The sequence below is a fragment of the Limulus polyphemus genome, unplaced genomic scaffold (assembly GCF_000517525.1).
Source record: "Limulus polyphemus unplaced genomic scaffold, Limulus_polyphemus-2.1.2 Scaffold233, whole genome shotgun sequence".
Classification (NCBI taxonomy): domain Eukaryota; kingdom Metazoa; phylum Arthropoda; class Merostomata; order Xiphosura; family Limulidae; genus Limulus; species Limulus polyphemus.
This window is the reverse complement of record NW_013665843.1, coordinates 645,122-658,376: the sequence shown is the minus strand read 5'-3', so window position 1 is coordinate 658,376 and position 13,255 is coordinate 645,122. Positions and strand designations below refer to the sequence as shown.

The window sequence follows — 13,255 nt, the reverse complement described above, 5'->3', positions numbered from 1 at the left end:
CAACGTTTCGACAAGGTTTTGTCATATGATGACAAAACCTTGTCGAAACGTTGTACATTTGCTGTCATGTTAAACTTATATTAAAGTTTTTCTTCATTACCCATTTAAGCCGTCTCCAGCCATTATTAGTCTCAAAGTGGGTTCCTCGTCATCGAAATCGAAATTGCATGACTGTTAACATAAAATCCACCAACATTAAATGCCAAAAGCAGCTGAGCTTATAACTATATAAGCATATTTTTTTTTACTTCAATCCCCATCCCCGCCCAGTTCTAATTTTTAATAGTGGTTTAGAATAATTAGTACTTATTTTAGAATTTCATAAACTTGGTATTGAAGTTTCTGTAGTGTCTTTTTTTTATTTTTTATTTACTCTGACAAAAGGTGGTTATATGCGTGTTTAATGATCAAACACAAGGTACTAAACATACTTCCCGTAAACTTGTTATTGTACGAATATTTGTTGCTGTTGCGAACTGATTATTCTTATGGCATTTTCTACAGAGAAGTCTGGAAAGGTAGATCTGCACGGTAGGTTAACAAAATTACATCGTCTTTACATTTGTGATCATGGTAGATGTTGACTTTGTATCACTTTTCTATTAAAAATGAACAACTTAATCCCGTTATATCCGTTGTTTCGTCATTCTTAAAAGTTAAAATATAGAAGGTTCCACTATTACGATTAACTAAATTAAGACATACATTTTAAAGCGTGAGCAGATTTAGCGTATGATAGTTTGGAATGAATAAGCTGAACGTTTGTCACGCTGCCCGTTTTCTTATTCAAAAAATTTGCTGTCGGTAGTAGGGGAGGCCGACTCTTTATACTTCAAATTCAATTTTCATAAGCATTTAGAACTCGTAAGAGGTTGTTTAGATTATTTCTTGAAAAATAAAGGGTTTATTTAAATTTCTACTTTTCTTAATGGTGGGTCTGTAATTTGTAAAATAATTTTTATCATTAGTGAACTGGGATAATGAGATAAAAAAAAAAAGATCATTGAAGATGGTATGTGACAGATTTGGAAAATTTATAAATTGTGATTAAACTTTAATTCAAGATGGCATACTCCTAAGAAAATGATAACAGAAAAGATGAGGCCTAATTAGTTTATGAAAGATATAAAATTAATTTCAAAATTTACAGCAATAACTTTGTTTTTATTTTAAGTGTATCAAAGGTAAATAGAATGTTAAAGTAAGGATTGAACCTGTAAAGGATACTGATGACAAGGTTTATGTTGAAGATTATGAAGTGGCTGAGCTTTGAAATGTTCTGTTTTTACAAGAGAAGATATTAACAATATTCCTGATTCTAACCATTCTGTAGGAAAGAATGCAACTGAACTTAATCATGTACTGATATAGGCTTTAAATTTAATCCCTTAATTGTAAGTAGAAAGATTGAGAGATTAAAAGTAGATAAAGATTAGTTACCAGACAGTGTTTTCAGAGCCATGTGAACCTCTTGTTCATTTTTGAGTAAGTCAGTAGATGATGGGCGTGTACCTGAGGATTGTACAGTTGCTAATGTTACTCCTCTTTTTAAAGGTGGAGGGGGATGAAAATATTTGACCTGAAATCTATAGGCCAGGTTTTGTAAAAACTTCTAAACAGTCATGTAAAAGGAGCTTCACAAAATTAGTTGTTAAAATATGATGCAAAAGAAAGCCAGTAGAGATACACCAAAGGAAGTCTTGCTTTACTAGTTGTTATGTTTTGTTTTTGTGGACTTGCAGATTTTCAAAAGTTTTCGATGGTGTGCCTCACAAAAGATTGACCCCAAAAAATCTCTTCAATAGTGGTTGGTGAAAGACTAATTGGATTATATTTATAGGGTTTGGATGGGAGAAAGCAAAGGGTGTTAGTAATGTAATCTAGCCAGATTGAACCTTTAATTGACAAGTCTTTGACACTCTCTCAGGGCAGTTATCACATCGATTGAATATTTTGGATTTGTTTAGTAGACCTGATGTTGGCCCTGAGACAGAATTGAAAACTTGTCAGATAAATAAATTTTAATATGAATGTTAACCAATTTCATTGTATACTCACATTTTAAGGATAACCTACTAGAAAACTGGACTCTTCATATTTATGGAGTGCTTCAGGGGTTTAATGCTTCATCTTTGCTTATTCTTATTTACTTTAATGATATTGATGGAGATGTAATTAGTAAATTGTTTACTGTTGACATTAAGCATATGGTTATTTTTAGCTGTGTTGAACTGTTACAGAATGACTTGGATCAATTAGTAAGTTGGACAAATATTTGACAAATGATGTTTAATTATGATAATTGTAAGGTATTGCATTTGGGTTATCGTAATTTGGATCACACATTGAACTTAGATGTGAATCCACTCAGTAGCATGACTGAATAAAATGATTTTGTACAGTGGAAGATAAGTCACTCACGCTGCCAAAGCAGTGCTCTGTTGCTAGCAGTAGTTGTAAAGCTAATATAATTTTAGGATGTATCTATACACTTGTTGACTATAAATCAAAAGAAGTAATCAACTCTATATTAATCACTAGTTAGGCCTACCTTGGAATAGTGTGTACATTTTTGGTTTCCTTGTCTGAGAAATATTGACTTATTGGAAAAGGTTCAGATAAGAACAATTGGAATGATTTTGGAATAGATTATCTTATAAGGATTACAGTGGAGAGGACCAGAATAATGAAGAATAAAATAAAGATGGGGTATAGTGTGGGAACAAGGTACAAAAGTAGTTTTTAATGGTAGGCTAAACTGTTAGTGGTAAGGTTTATGGACTTGCAGTGCTGGGGGTTTAGGGTTCAATTCCCTACAGTGGATGCAGCAGATGGCCCAAAGTTGCTTTGCTCTAACAAAACAACTTTACCGCACAAACTGCTGTTCCAATCAACAGTCTTTAAATGAAATCTGAAAAATGAAAAGTAGGCCACTTTGAGATAAGCTGACTTTGATTTCCGAACTGGTGTATTTAAGTGTTTTACACTCACAAAAAAGAAACCTATTATTCTATAGGTATTTGATTTGTTTTTCTTCTGTTGTTTCTTCAAATGTGTGATGTTTTGGGATATTTTACAATTGCTTTTGGGCCTGCATGTTGCTTGATGGCTGAAAGGTCTGGAAGTGAATTTTTATTTTTTCTTCATACATGGATTTTGTGGTTTGTGCTGGAAGGTTTACTTCACAGTTATGTGAAGGGACAGTTAGGCCTTATCCAACATAATGTTTTAACTTCATGATTTAGCCTTCCCTCACCAAGTGAAAGCATTTTCTGACTCTCAAATAGTACATCTGCTCCTCGATTTTGGGGTTCTAAGGCAGAGTTCATAGTTCAACAGAGTAATTCAGTGTCCCCTGATGGAACAGAGTAAGTCTACGGGCTTAAAACTCATAAAATTTAACATTTTGTTTTCTTTCATTTCACTTTATTAGAAGATTATCAGGACCACTAACTTCATTGATGATAAGCTGAATCCATTGTTAGCATGCACATTAGTTCAGTTTTTGCTTCTTCATTCCCCCCTGTTGTTGTTGGAATCTGGAATTACATTGGATTCTACAGGGAGTCATAGTTCTGCCCCTATTCGTGGTCCCCCCCCCCCCCCCAACATTAGCACTTTGGTACATTGGTACCTGAAATAGATTTTGTCTATATCCACTGCTTGGTTGGATTGCCAGTGGCATTGGCGATTATTGTATACCTTCAGGGGCTTTGAGGGCTTGGTTCAAAGTATTTCTGGTCATGTGGTAACATTACCCATGGGTCCAGGGGCACTGCAGGTCCTTGAATCATAATTAGTCATTCAATTCACATCTTCATCTTTATTATCCACTCAACCTGTAGGGTTTCCCTCTCCAGCAGTTCATCAGGATTTGGAACTTAGTTCTCAGGTGATCTGTGTTTGGTTGGTCAGGGTTAGTGAGAGAGTCGTGCTAGTTCTTCAGAGTTTTTATTCCTGTCAGTTGTTGGGACTATGCAGACAGAAGATTGGTGTCCAGTTATTGATCTTTCTCATCTATATCAATATCTAGATTCTCCAAGATTCACAAATTACTTATTCCTCAATCTGTGTTTTTTTACTGGGATTGTAGATGTCCAAGTTGGCTGTAGTCGGCTCCTATCTGCACTTTGCCATAGAGGTGGTGTCCCACCACTATCAGCATATGTTGTGCACAGGGGTCAGGTATTGCAGTTCTGGGATTTTACCATTGGACTCGCATTGGCTTCACATGGGTTCTGCCGTGTCGTACAAATTTTTTTTTTCTGTTCACCTACATTCCATCGTACTGTGCACACAACATCCACGGGTGACTGGTTACTGCTGGGACCATCTCGTCAATTGTCAGGTCATCACATCTTGATTCTATTTTCAGAATCAACCAAGGCAGGCTTCCATTTCAAGACTGAGACATTTATTCTTGTTCCAATTTGATATGTCATCAGTCTGGGTATTTTTTATTTTTCATCTCGTCTCTCAGACTTGCTCAGCTGACTCCCATTTATCTCAACACTATAGAATAGGGTGCCTCTCCTCCCACTGCATGGATGGTTCTTTCTCTTTGGGACAAGAACACAAGAGATCCTTTTATTGGTCTTTATGCGACCAGGAGATCATAAACTTTGATTCACTGGTTTCCGTAGTCGGGATCATTCTGCCACCTCGTCCAGAGTTCCATCTCTTCATGAAGGCCTTGCTTCAGGGATGGAGGTACATATACCAAAAGTCAGGAATTCGAAGGTCTATGCACGGACAAAGAGGATTCCTTGCACAATGTTTCATTCTTTTTGCTCTTCAACAGACAATGCCTTAAGGTCTGGGCTTATTAAGGGGTAAATCGTTAGGCTTCACTCTAAAAATTCCATAGTGATGTCTTGTGTTTCTCATCAAGGAGGCACATGGTCTAGGAATCCTTGTTTTTGAATTTTGGACCTCCTTTCTGTAGACCTTTTCTGTGTCATCACTCTGCTAACTTGCCATATTCCACAGGGTTGCCTGTGGTAATGGATCAATTGTCTCAATACAGAAAGATTCTCCTGACAGAATATATGTTGCATCACAAGGTTCTGTTGGATTAGCTCTCATTTTGCCACTAATTGGTGGGTTGGCCTCTCATTGGATCACCCAACTACTGGCAATTTGATTTCCACTAACTCAGCTTTGGGTTTTGGCAATAGATGCATTCTGTCAGGACATGATGGGATTACAACTCTGAACCTTCTCTCTACTTCATATATTACCCATGATGCTAAATATGATTAATTCCAACCCATTGAAAGTTCTGTTGACAGCACCAGATTGGCTACTACACATGGGCTTCTGCTTTTGCTGTGTTTTCTGGTGTGTCCAACTCTTCCACTTCTTTTCAGGGTCGCTCTGTGGAGGCAGCCATGATCTAATATGGTTCACCTGGCTATCCAGCAGCTCAAGCTTTTGCCATAGACATTATGCTGTCTTTCCCATGGCATTGGGGTTTAATTTCTAAGGGTGCCATGTACCTGTCTCAGTTTTTGTTTAGTCCGAAAGGCACATTTATCAACAGTAATGATTGGCAATGGTGTATTGAGAGGAGGTAGAACCCATTTCAATCAGTAGTGTCAACCATAACTAATTTTTTTGACCTGGCTCTTTGGCAGAGGTTTTCACATCTTCCACAATCGCCTTGTTTAAGGCAGCCTTATCAACTATTGCTTGATTATAATGACTACATATTTTATGAGTCCCTAGTATTCTCCAGATTTCTCAAGTTGCCTTGGGTATTTGGTCCAAGATGACCCTCCAAGTTATGTACTAGGTGTATAACAGTTACATTACATGTTCTGTCTCCACACCTGTTTGTGACCTGACTCTTATATGCCATGTATCTTCTTTACCTGCAGGTTTATTTTTCATGGCTGCTGATCTTTGGACATCACTGGTTGGAGAGGTTAGTGTTGTTTGTCCACAGACTACTTTCTCAATTGCTCTATGTCCTCAGACCAGTTCTTTTTACCCAACAGACTGTAAGACAGAAAAGGGGTTCAATCTTTTTCTCTGATTCATCTGTTCACCATTTCTTTCTTCTATGTCCAGTCAGATTTTGATCTTGGCCATTTCAGTGAGGGTCCTGAAGGTTTTGTGGCCTGCACTAATACTTTGAGATACTAGACAACAATTTTTATTCTGGGCTCTATTTGAAGGCAAGGAATCTTTTGCCAGTCACATCTCATCAGATTTGTCTTTCTATGTCCTAAGCAGCCCAGTCGAATTGCGTGTTGGAGGTCATGGCACAGACTGGTATGTGAATCTCCCCCAATACCTTTATCTCACTTTATTTGCATGATCTGGCTGTCTCGTTATCTGAGGGTTTTTGACTACTCGTATTTCTGCTAGACTATCCACAGGGGTGAGTAACTTTATTTCTAACTTTCAGGGTCCCTTACTTTTTTCCACCGGACCCTACTCTGTGGCGAGTGTTGCCCAGGCAGGTGTGCTTTTATCAAACCAATTCTACACTAGCAACCACTAATTGAATATAGTTTGTAGAGGTTGCAACAGGTTCTGTAGAAATGAGGTGTTCCATAAGACTACCTAGGAGCTGACCAGGTGGTATTACTGTTTTATGATGGACCACCACTCATGGACTATCATGAGTAAAGCATTAGGGGATCCTGTCCATCCCTGTCCATCTTTGGTTAATTTGCTTTTAAAAATTTAGGGAACGTTCGCTTATTGCACTGTTTCCAGTGCACTGTTTTTTAGGACTCCCCCAATGTGCATTACCTCCCATTTTCTACTAGAAGATCTAGGGAGTCCTGACCACATCTGGTTTCCAGACACTGGTGTGATGGACAGAGGCTTTTCCTACACAGCATTAGAGTGAATTCCTCCACTCTCTTGGAGAAGAGAGTGAAGTAGGGGGGCCCTGCTACCCGTGTCTTTAGATGTTTTTCCTAGATATTGGTAGAAGTAGTATCAGCCTAAGCAGGATCTTACTCGTAATACCGGTTCAGATTTGATGCTTGGCTATCAAGTTGGGTGTGCATAGCCCTTCTTTTTGATCAATATTGATTCAGTATGTTGTTCATGGGTCCACTATCTCTTCTTAATTCTGAATGTGGAGTGGTCCCATCCTGGGTCCTTGGTTCAGCACAGTTGTTTCACCTCCTCCCCATAATTCTGGGGGCAAGTGGAATGTACCTTGCCTACTCAGTTGAGAAGTGAGGATGATGTTCATAATTTGAGACAGAATGAGTTATGTTCTTTTGGTTGTATAAGGGATACACCATCTCGTCGTTCTGAGCCTGTGGAGTTGCTTTTCAGGCTTCTTCAGGTGGAGGAGAAGGTTTATCCACTTCTGTGTCAGCCTACTTTCTCGTCGTGATTCCGGTGTCTCGGAATGCATCACTCTATGGCTACAGGCTCGGATTCACTCACAAGTGTGTGTGGATGGATATATATAATATAATCGTGTTGCAGTTCAATTGCCATAGCCACCAACATGGGATGTAGGGACCAAGACTCCTTAATTCCAACCCAGAGTAGTGGAACCTCAGATATCTGGTTGCGGCTCGCCTGTAGTGATGATCACTTATGTACTATTCCACCCATGATACAGGAAAAAAGTTCAGAGTGACGAGCATACCTGTTCTGTATGTAGTGTGGTTCCCGTACTAGGGTGCCAATCTTCTATTGGCACACCCATGATCTATGCAGATGCTTTCTGTATGGATAATGCACACACCAACCCTTCCACCTTATCAATGTAGGATTCTAGCTATTGTGACAGATTTACTATTATATATCTTTTAATATCTATGTTTGTTTAAGTTAAATTTATATTTACAAATGTACATAACTTGTACTGTTAAATCTGTATTGCAAAATTCCCACCTAATCTCTAAAATTGTAGAAAATTCTCGAGTGTAAGAATCAACAATATTGTAAACACTGGTATATCATTTATATTGTTGCATAAGCTGAAATTTCAAGAAACTCTCTTCATGCCTATAAATATAACCAATGTGCTGCACCAAAAGATGGTATATATTATTGGTGTGCTATAAACCTTGGAAGCTATAACTGTGATTAATGCTTATTCAAAGAGAGTTGATCAAATGGGAAATTAGGAAATAAAAAAACTATATGAAAAAAAAAAGGTCAGCTGCAAATGTAAAAATAAACAGTGAGGTTTTCTTCAGATACATTAAGATGTGCAAAATGTTATGATGGGAGTAGGGCTTTGAAGGATGAGACTGAAGGCTAATATCCTATTATTATGGATGGCTGAGTTATTAAATTGTACTTTTCTTCAGTTTTTACTGATGAAGATTTAAGCAGTATTCTTCAACTTGAATAGTTGCTAGATGGAAACAAGGTTGAGTAAGATTATAACATTAATTTTGAGCTTGTTGATAAAAAAATTGGAAAGTGTAAAGAATGATAAAACATCTGGGCCAGATAACATTTACCTTTGGGTTTTGAAAGAGGTTAAGGATTGGATATGTGAGCTACTTGCTACTATGTTTTTCTTAGTCACTGAATAGTGGGCAGGTGCCATAAGATTGGAAGTTGGCTAATGTTACTCCTCTTTTCAAGGGAGGTGATAAAAAAATTATCCCAATAACTACAAACCTATTAGTTCTACATCATTGGATGGAAAAGTTTTTGAAAGTGTAATAATAATAATAAAAGATGCCTTGCAAATTGCAAGTTTTTGTTGGATTGTCAGTTTCGTTTCACTAGGTGAAAATCTTGCCTTACTAATCTCTTGACATTATTTGAAGAGGTAACTGCTTATGTAGATGAGGATACAAGTGTGGATTTGGTATATATCTGTATTATCAGAAAGCATTTTACAAGGTGTCCCATAAAATAAAAATTTATCTCTGTAGCCATGGGGAATAGGTTGGCTCATTGGATAGAAAACTGACTAGATGGAAGAAAACAGTTGGTTGTTAGAAACGGAGTTCAGTCAAACTGGATTAAGATCAGGAGTGGGGATGCCTTGGAACTTAGTATTATTACCTTTGCTCTTTTTGATTTACATGAATGTCATAGACGAAGAAATAGTCAATAGATTATTTAAATTTGCTGATGATATTAAAGTTTTGGGTGTTGCTGGCTATAAGGAGGCTGCTACTACTTTACAAAAATATTTGTTATTTGGTGAATTGGGCAAATAAATGGCAGATGATTTTTAATTATACTAAATACAAGGTAATGCATGTAGGATATCACAATTTGAATTATGAGTGCTATGTAAAAACAAATAGTAGTGATCCGATATGGTACATTACCTTCACTCGCATAAATAGCTGTTCTCATTCAGTGCTGCCCTCTTTATGCAAAATTTTTGTGCATCCCACAAGCCTTGAAGCTCCCATTTATCTGGAACTGACTGACAACATTTATGCTCTCTTCAAGTGTTTTATTTTAATTTTTTCCATATCTTTGTCTTAATTTCTTCCAACAGATTTACTGTTTATTATACTATAGTGATATTTTTAACTTGTTGAGTTATTCTCAAGTGCTAAAAAAGTTGTTTGGTTTTTAATTTTTCATTATGAATTTTACCTTACCACTTCGGAGGTTATATGTTCCATCAGCACATTTGTACAGGCTTCAGGTAGTGGTACTCCGTGGGAAGATTTTTGGCTTTACTTTGTCGGGAGATTAATTCTCCAATGAGCTGACGTGTGTTGTTCTTCGCCTCGAGTTTGAGGCCCACACATTTTGACATACAGTCTGCTAACTTTAGAAAGATAAGATGTTATATTGTTATGGTTTTTGAATAATTTCATTTTTAATATTATTATATGTAGTTATTTGAGTTCTATAACATAAGTTTTGTTAGATTGGTCGATACTCATAGTCCAGTTTGGGTTAGAAATTAGGCTTAGTTGTATCTTTTTTCCTATACCAAAGATACCAGGGTTCTTTGTTATTTTAGGATTACCTGTGATTCATCTTACTGGTATATCATTCATTCATTTAACTATATTGTTTTTCTTCCATACATCTCATACATAGGTTATTATTAATACACACTTATTTAATTTTATAAATTAATGTTTGTTTCATTACCATTATTATTTATCTTTTATACTTCTTCATATTATCTTGGTTTGTGTGAAACCCTTGAGCTGGAGTCCACACTAAATTCTCCCAACACTGTACATATTTATTTTTAAATAAAGATTTTTATTTTGAAGCTTAGTGATATCCCTTGTCCTGCACTGTTCGATTAGGCTTAACAAGTGTCTGTTATTTTCATTTTACCTGTAGTACTACTTGTGGGTTAATCGCTAATTAAGTTTAATATCTTCTTAGCATAAGCTTAATAAGTGTCTGTTAATTTTGGTTTACCTGTGGTTGTACTTCTGGGTTAAACAATGAATTTTCTTCAACACATAACATGTATTACATATGTTTATTTCACTAATCAATTTCTTACCATAAGATTTGTTTAATTTATCATTTATACTTCTTACCCTTAATTTTGTTGGTGTGGGGGCTGGGGTCCACCCCACCTGCTCCTAATATTGCTCTCCTATAATGGCTGAACCCATTTCAGACAGCCTAAATTTTGTTAGTTTTCTTCCACCTTATCCTGCTAGGCCTATCTCAGTTTCTTCTTTTGGGTACTACTGTAGCGTGTGGTCTACAAAGATATTTACACTATAGTGTGAGGTCTACACAGATACTATCATTATCACCATTTTAATGATTCACTAAAACATAATTTCTTGCTAAATAATTTATATCTATCCAGTTTTTGTTCAGCAGATAATGACCTAAGTTGTGTGTTCCAAAAGAGTACCTTAAATTTAGCTTGGAATTTATTTCATTCTGATTATATTTGCCCCAAAAACGTTTTGTAATGGTATTTTGTACTTTATTAGCTTAAAAGCATTTATAATAAATGGCACCAATTGCAAATAAACGAAAGTTAAAACGATGATGATGATAGTATCTGTGTAGACTGCACACTATAGTGGCACCCTTTTTTGTTTTAGACACATTTCTCATTATATTCCCCTTCTCCTGAAATTGTTTCATGATGATCTTTGTGTCCTTCTTTTGAGAATGGGTACTTGCAAGCCTTGCCCTATACAAGCTTTAATTCTTTTTGCCTTAGCTTACCATCAGGCAGATTTTCTTTTTGACTTTGTCCTGTGGGTATATGTTAATCCTATCCATTTTCTCACCTACCTAGTTTTTCATTTTCCTCTACAGGAAATGCTTATCTTCCATTTCCTTTCTTAGGTGTTTCACCTATATTTAGGGATTTTCATGGGATACCTCCTCCTCCTTCCCTGCGTGTTGGGTGATGTGTCATCTTCAGGTCTTTCCCTCCACATGTGGCTTCTTTACTTTTGGGATCTTCTTGGTTGGGACACTGCTATTTCTCCACCAGGCCATTTTTGGGGCTCTTCCCATACATTTAGAATAACGTGGGGTATCTGCCATTCTATATTCATTTTTTTTTGTTGTTCTTTTGTTTCATTCTGAGATATTGTCATCTTTATTCTTATACATGTCCAGCAACTTCCTGTCCTACCTATGGGTTTTCTCCATTTGTCTTGTATGCTCGATGTTGACTGGCGTTCGGGATTGATTAGTCCCACTTCAACTGCTTCTTGGGTCTTCTCCATTTTCATATGTAGTCTTTGATCACATTTGGGTGGGCCATTTCTGCATGTCTGGGAATGCCCACAGTACATGTTCATATTTTTCATTTCTCGGGATGCTATCTTAAGTATTTTTACCACGTGATTCTGTCCCAGTTTCAAGCCTTGCCTTTTGAACTTGTTTTGATTCCATATGTATTTTGTGGAGTGGTTTGCATTTTACCCGACTTCCACATTTTGGGGATTTTACCTACACCATTCATTGGATGTCTAGTTTCAGTTAGCTCCTTCCAAACAGGGGTAGTTTTAACATGCACATATACTCCTTCTACAGTTAGCTCAGGTAGCTGAATTTTCCAGTTGGAGGTGTATTTCCTATTCCATACCTTACATTTTTGTCTCTTTTGGATGGGTATTTTTAAACACCCCTCCGTCAGGACCATCCATTCTCATCCTCGAATGCATTTGATAGAATTTTCTGTTATCCGAGCCATTCATTTGATTTTCCTCTTCATTTTCATCCTTCCCTCTTTGTGTATATGAGTTGATAGATGATCATATCCACTACAATGTTGGGTTTACCACTTCCTCCCCTTCTTTTGGATTATTTCCCTTCCCTGATGCTCATCTCCAGAGGTTGGGGATGTGGTTTGATTGGTAAGAGGTTTCAGGAAAATGGTCAACAGGTGAAATGTCTTATCTTCATTCTTGTTCCTTTTGTAGTAGAGTGCGGATCTCCCTTTTTGAACTTGCATTTTTGACATGCATCTCCTGGAGGTCATGTTCCAGATGCTTTTGTTCTTGTTGCTGATTGACTTTCCCGTCCCATCACACTTTCTCCCAAGAGTGACCTCTCGATCCTCCAAATTTTTGGTAGCTCTTCCTCCTGTAGTGTACTCCTATGGGAAGTTTTGAATTATTTATCAATTCCCAGGTAGTTACCTCTTTTGTTTTTGGTCTCATACTTATTTATCCACTTGCCCTGGCTGTCGATACATTCAGACAGGATTACATCCAGTTTATAATGTTAGTTTTTTTTCATAAAATGTTTGTTCATCCATGTCATTCAAGTTCAGGTCTTTTTGATTGATCTTTCTTGGTTGGCACACATTTGGGTTTCTCAGCTGTTTTGGCTTGATTTGCTTCCTTTGTTCTTAAACGTTTTTATTCACCTACACTTTTGTGGCTCATGTGGTATATTTCTTTGAACTTTTTCATTTCTTACTATCTTCCACATTTCTCTTCAGTTGATTTGTTTCTTTGTTTTTCAAGGCTTTTTTTCCATTCAATACATATCCAATGATTCCCTTCCCTTACTCCACTGCTTTGTCTGTGACTTTTGTTTTTCCCTTCCTCCCTGACCCATTAGGTTTGAATTGTTTCAATTGGCCTTTTATTCCTTGTCTCCTTCTTCCCATCATCAGTTTCTGGTGTCTTCACTCCGATAATGCACCTTTCCTTTTCCTTGCATATCAACCCTGTAGTTTGTTGGAGGTACTTCGTCTGTTGAGCACTGGTATTACACCTCATACGTTCATCTCCAATTATCTGCTTTGGATAGTTGTTTCTTCCTTGTCGGGGTACAAACATCCACCTGTTGCCACCCTTCAGTCTTTTGTGAAACTTTAACTGGGTAAGTTACC

General features: G+C 37.0%; 1 protein-coding gene across 3 annotated transcripts in view; it reads left to right on the top strand.

Annotated features, from left to right (window-relative positions):
• LOC106478621 (pyridoxine-5'-phosphate oxidase-like) overlaps nt 1–13,255 on the top strand; it is a 74,415-nt gene that overhangs the window by 416 nt on the left and 60,744 nt on the right. The window contains exon 1 of one of the 3 annotated variants that reach the window (XM_013939176.2): nt 321–531. The exons of 1 other annotated variant lie outside the window; for it this stretch is intronic. In XM_013939176.2, coding sequence (XP_013794630.1) covers nt 489–531 — 43 coding nt within the window. In that variant the 5' untranslated portion in view covers nt 321–488. Of the gene's footprint in view, nt 1–320; nt 532–768; nt 865–13,255 lie in introns of those variants that run through there. One more of the 3 variants, XM_022382240.1, reaches the window with a different exon arrangement.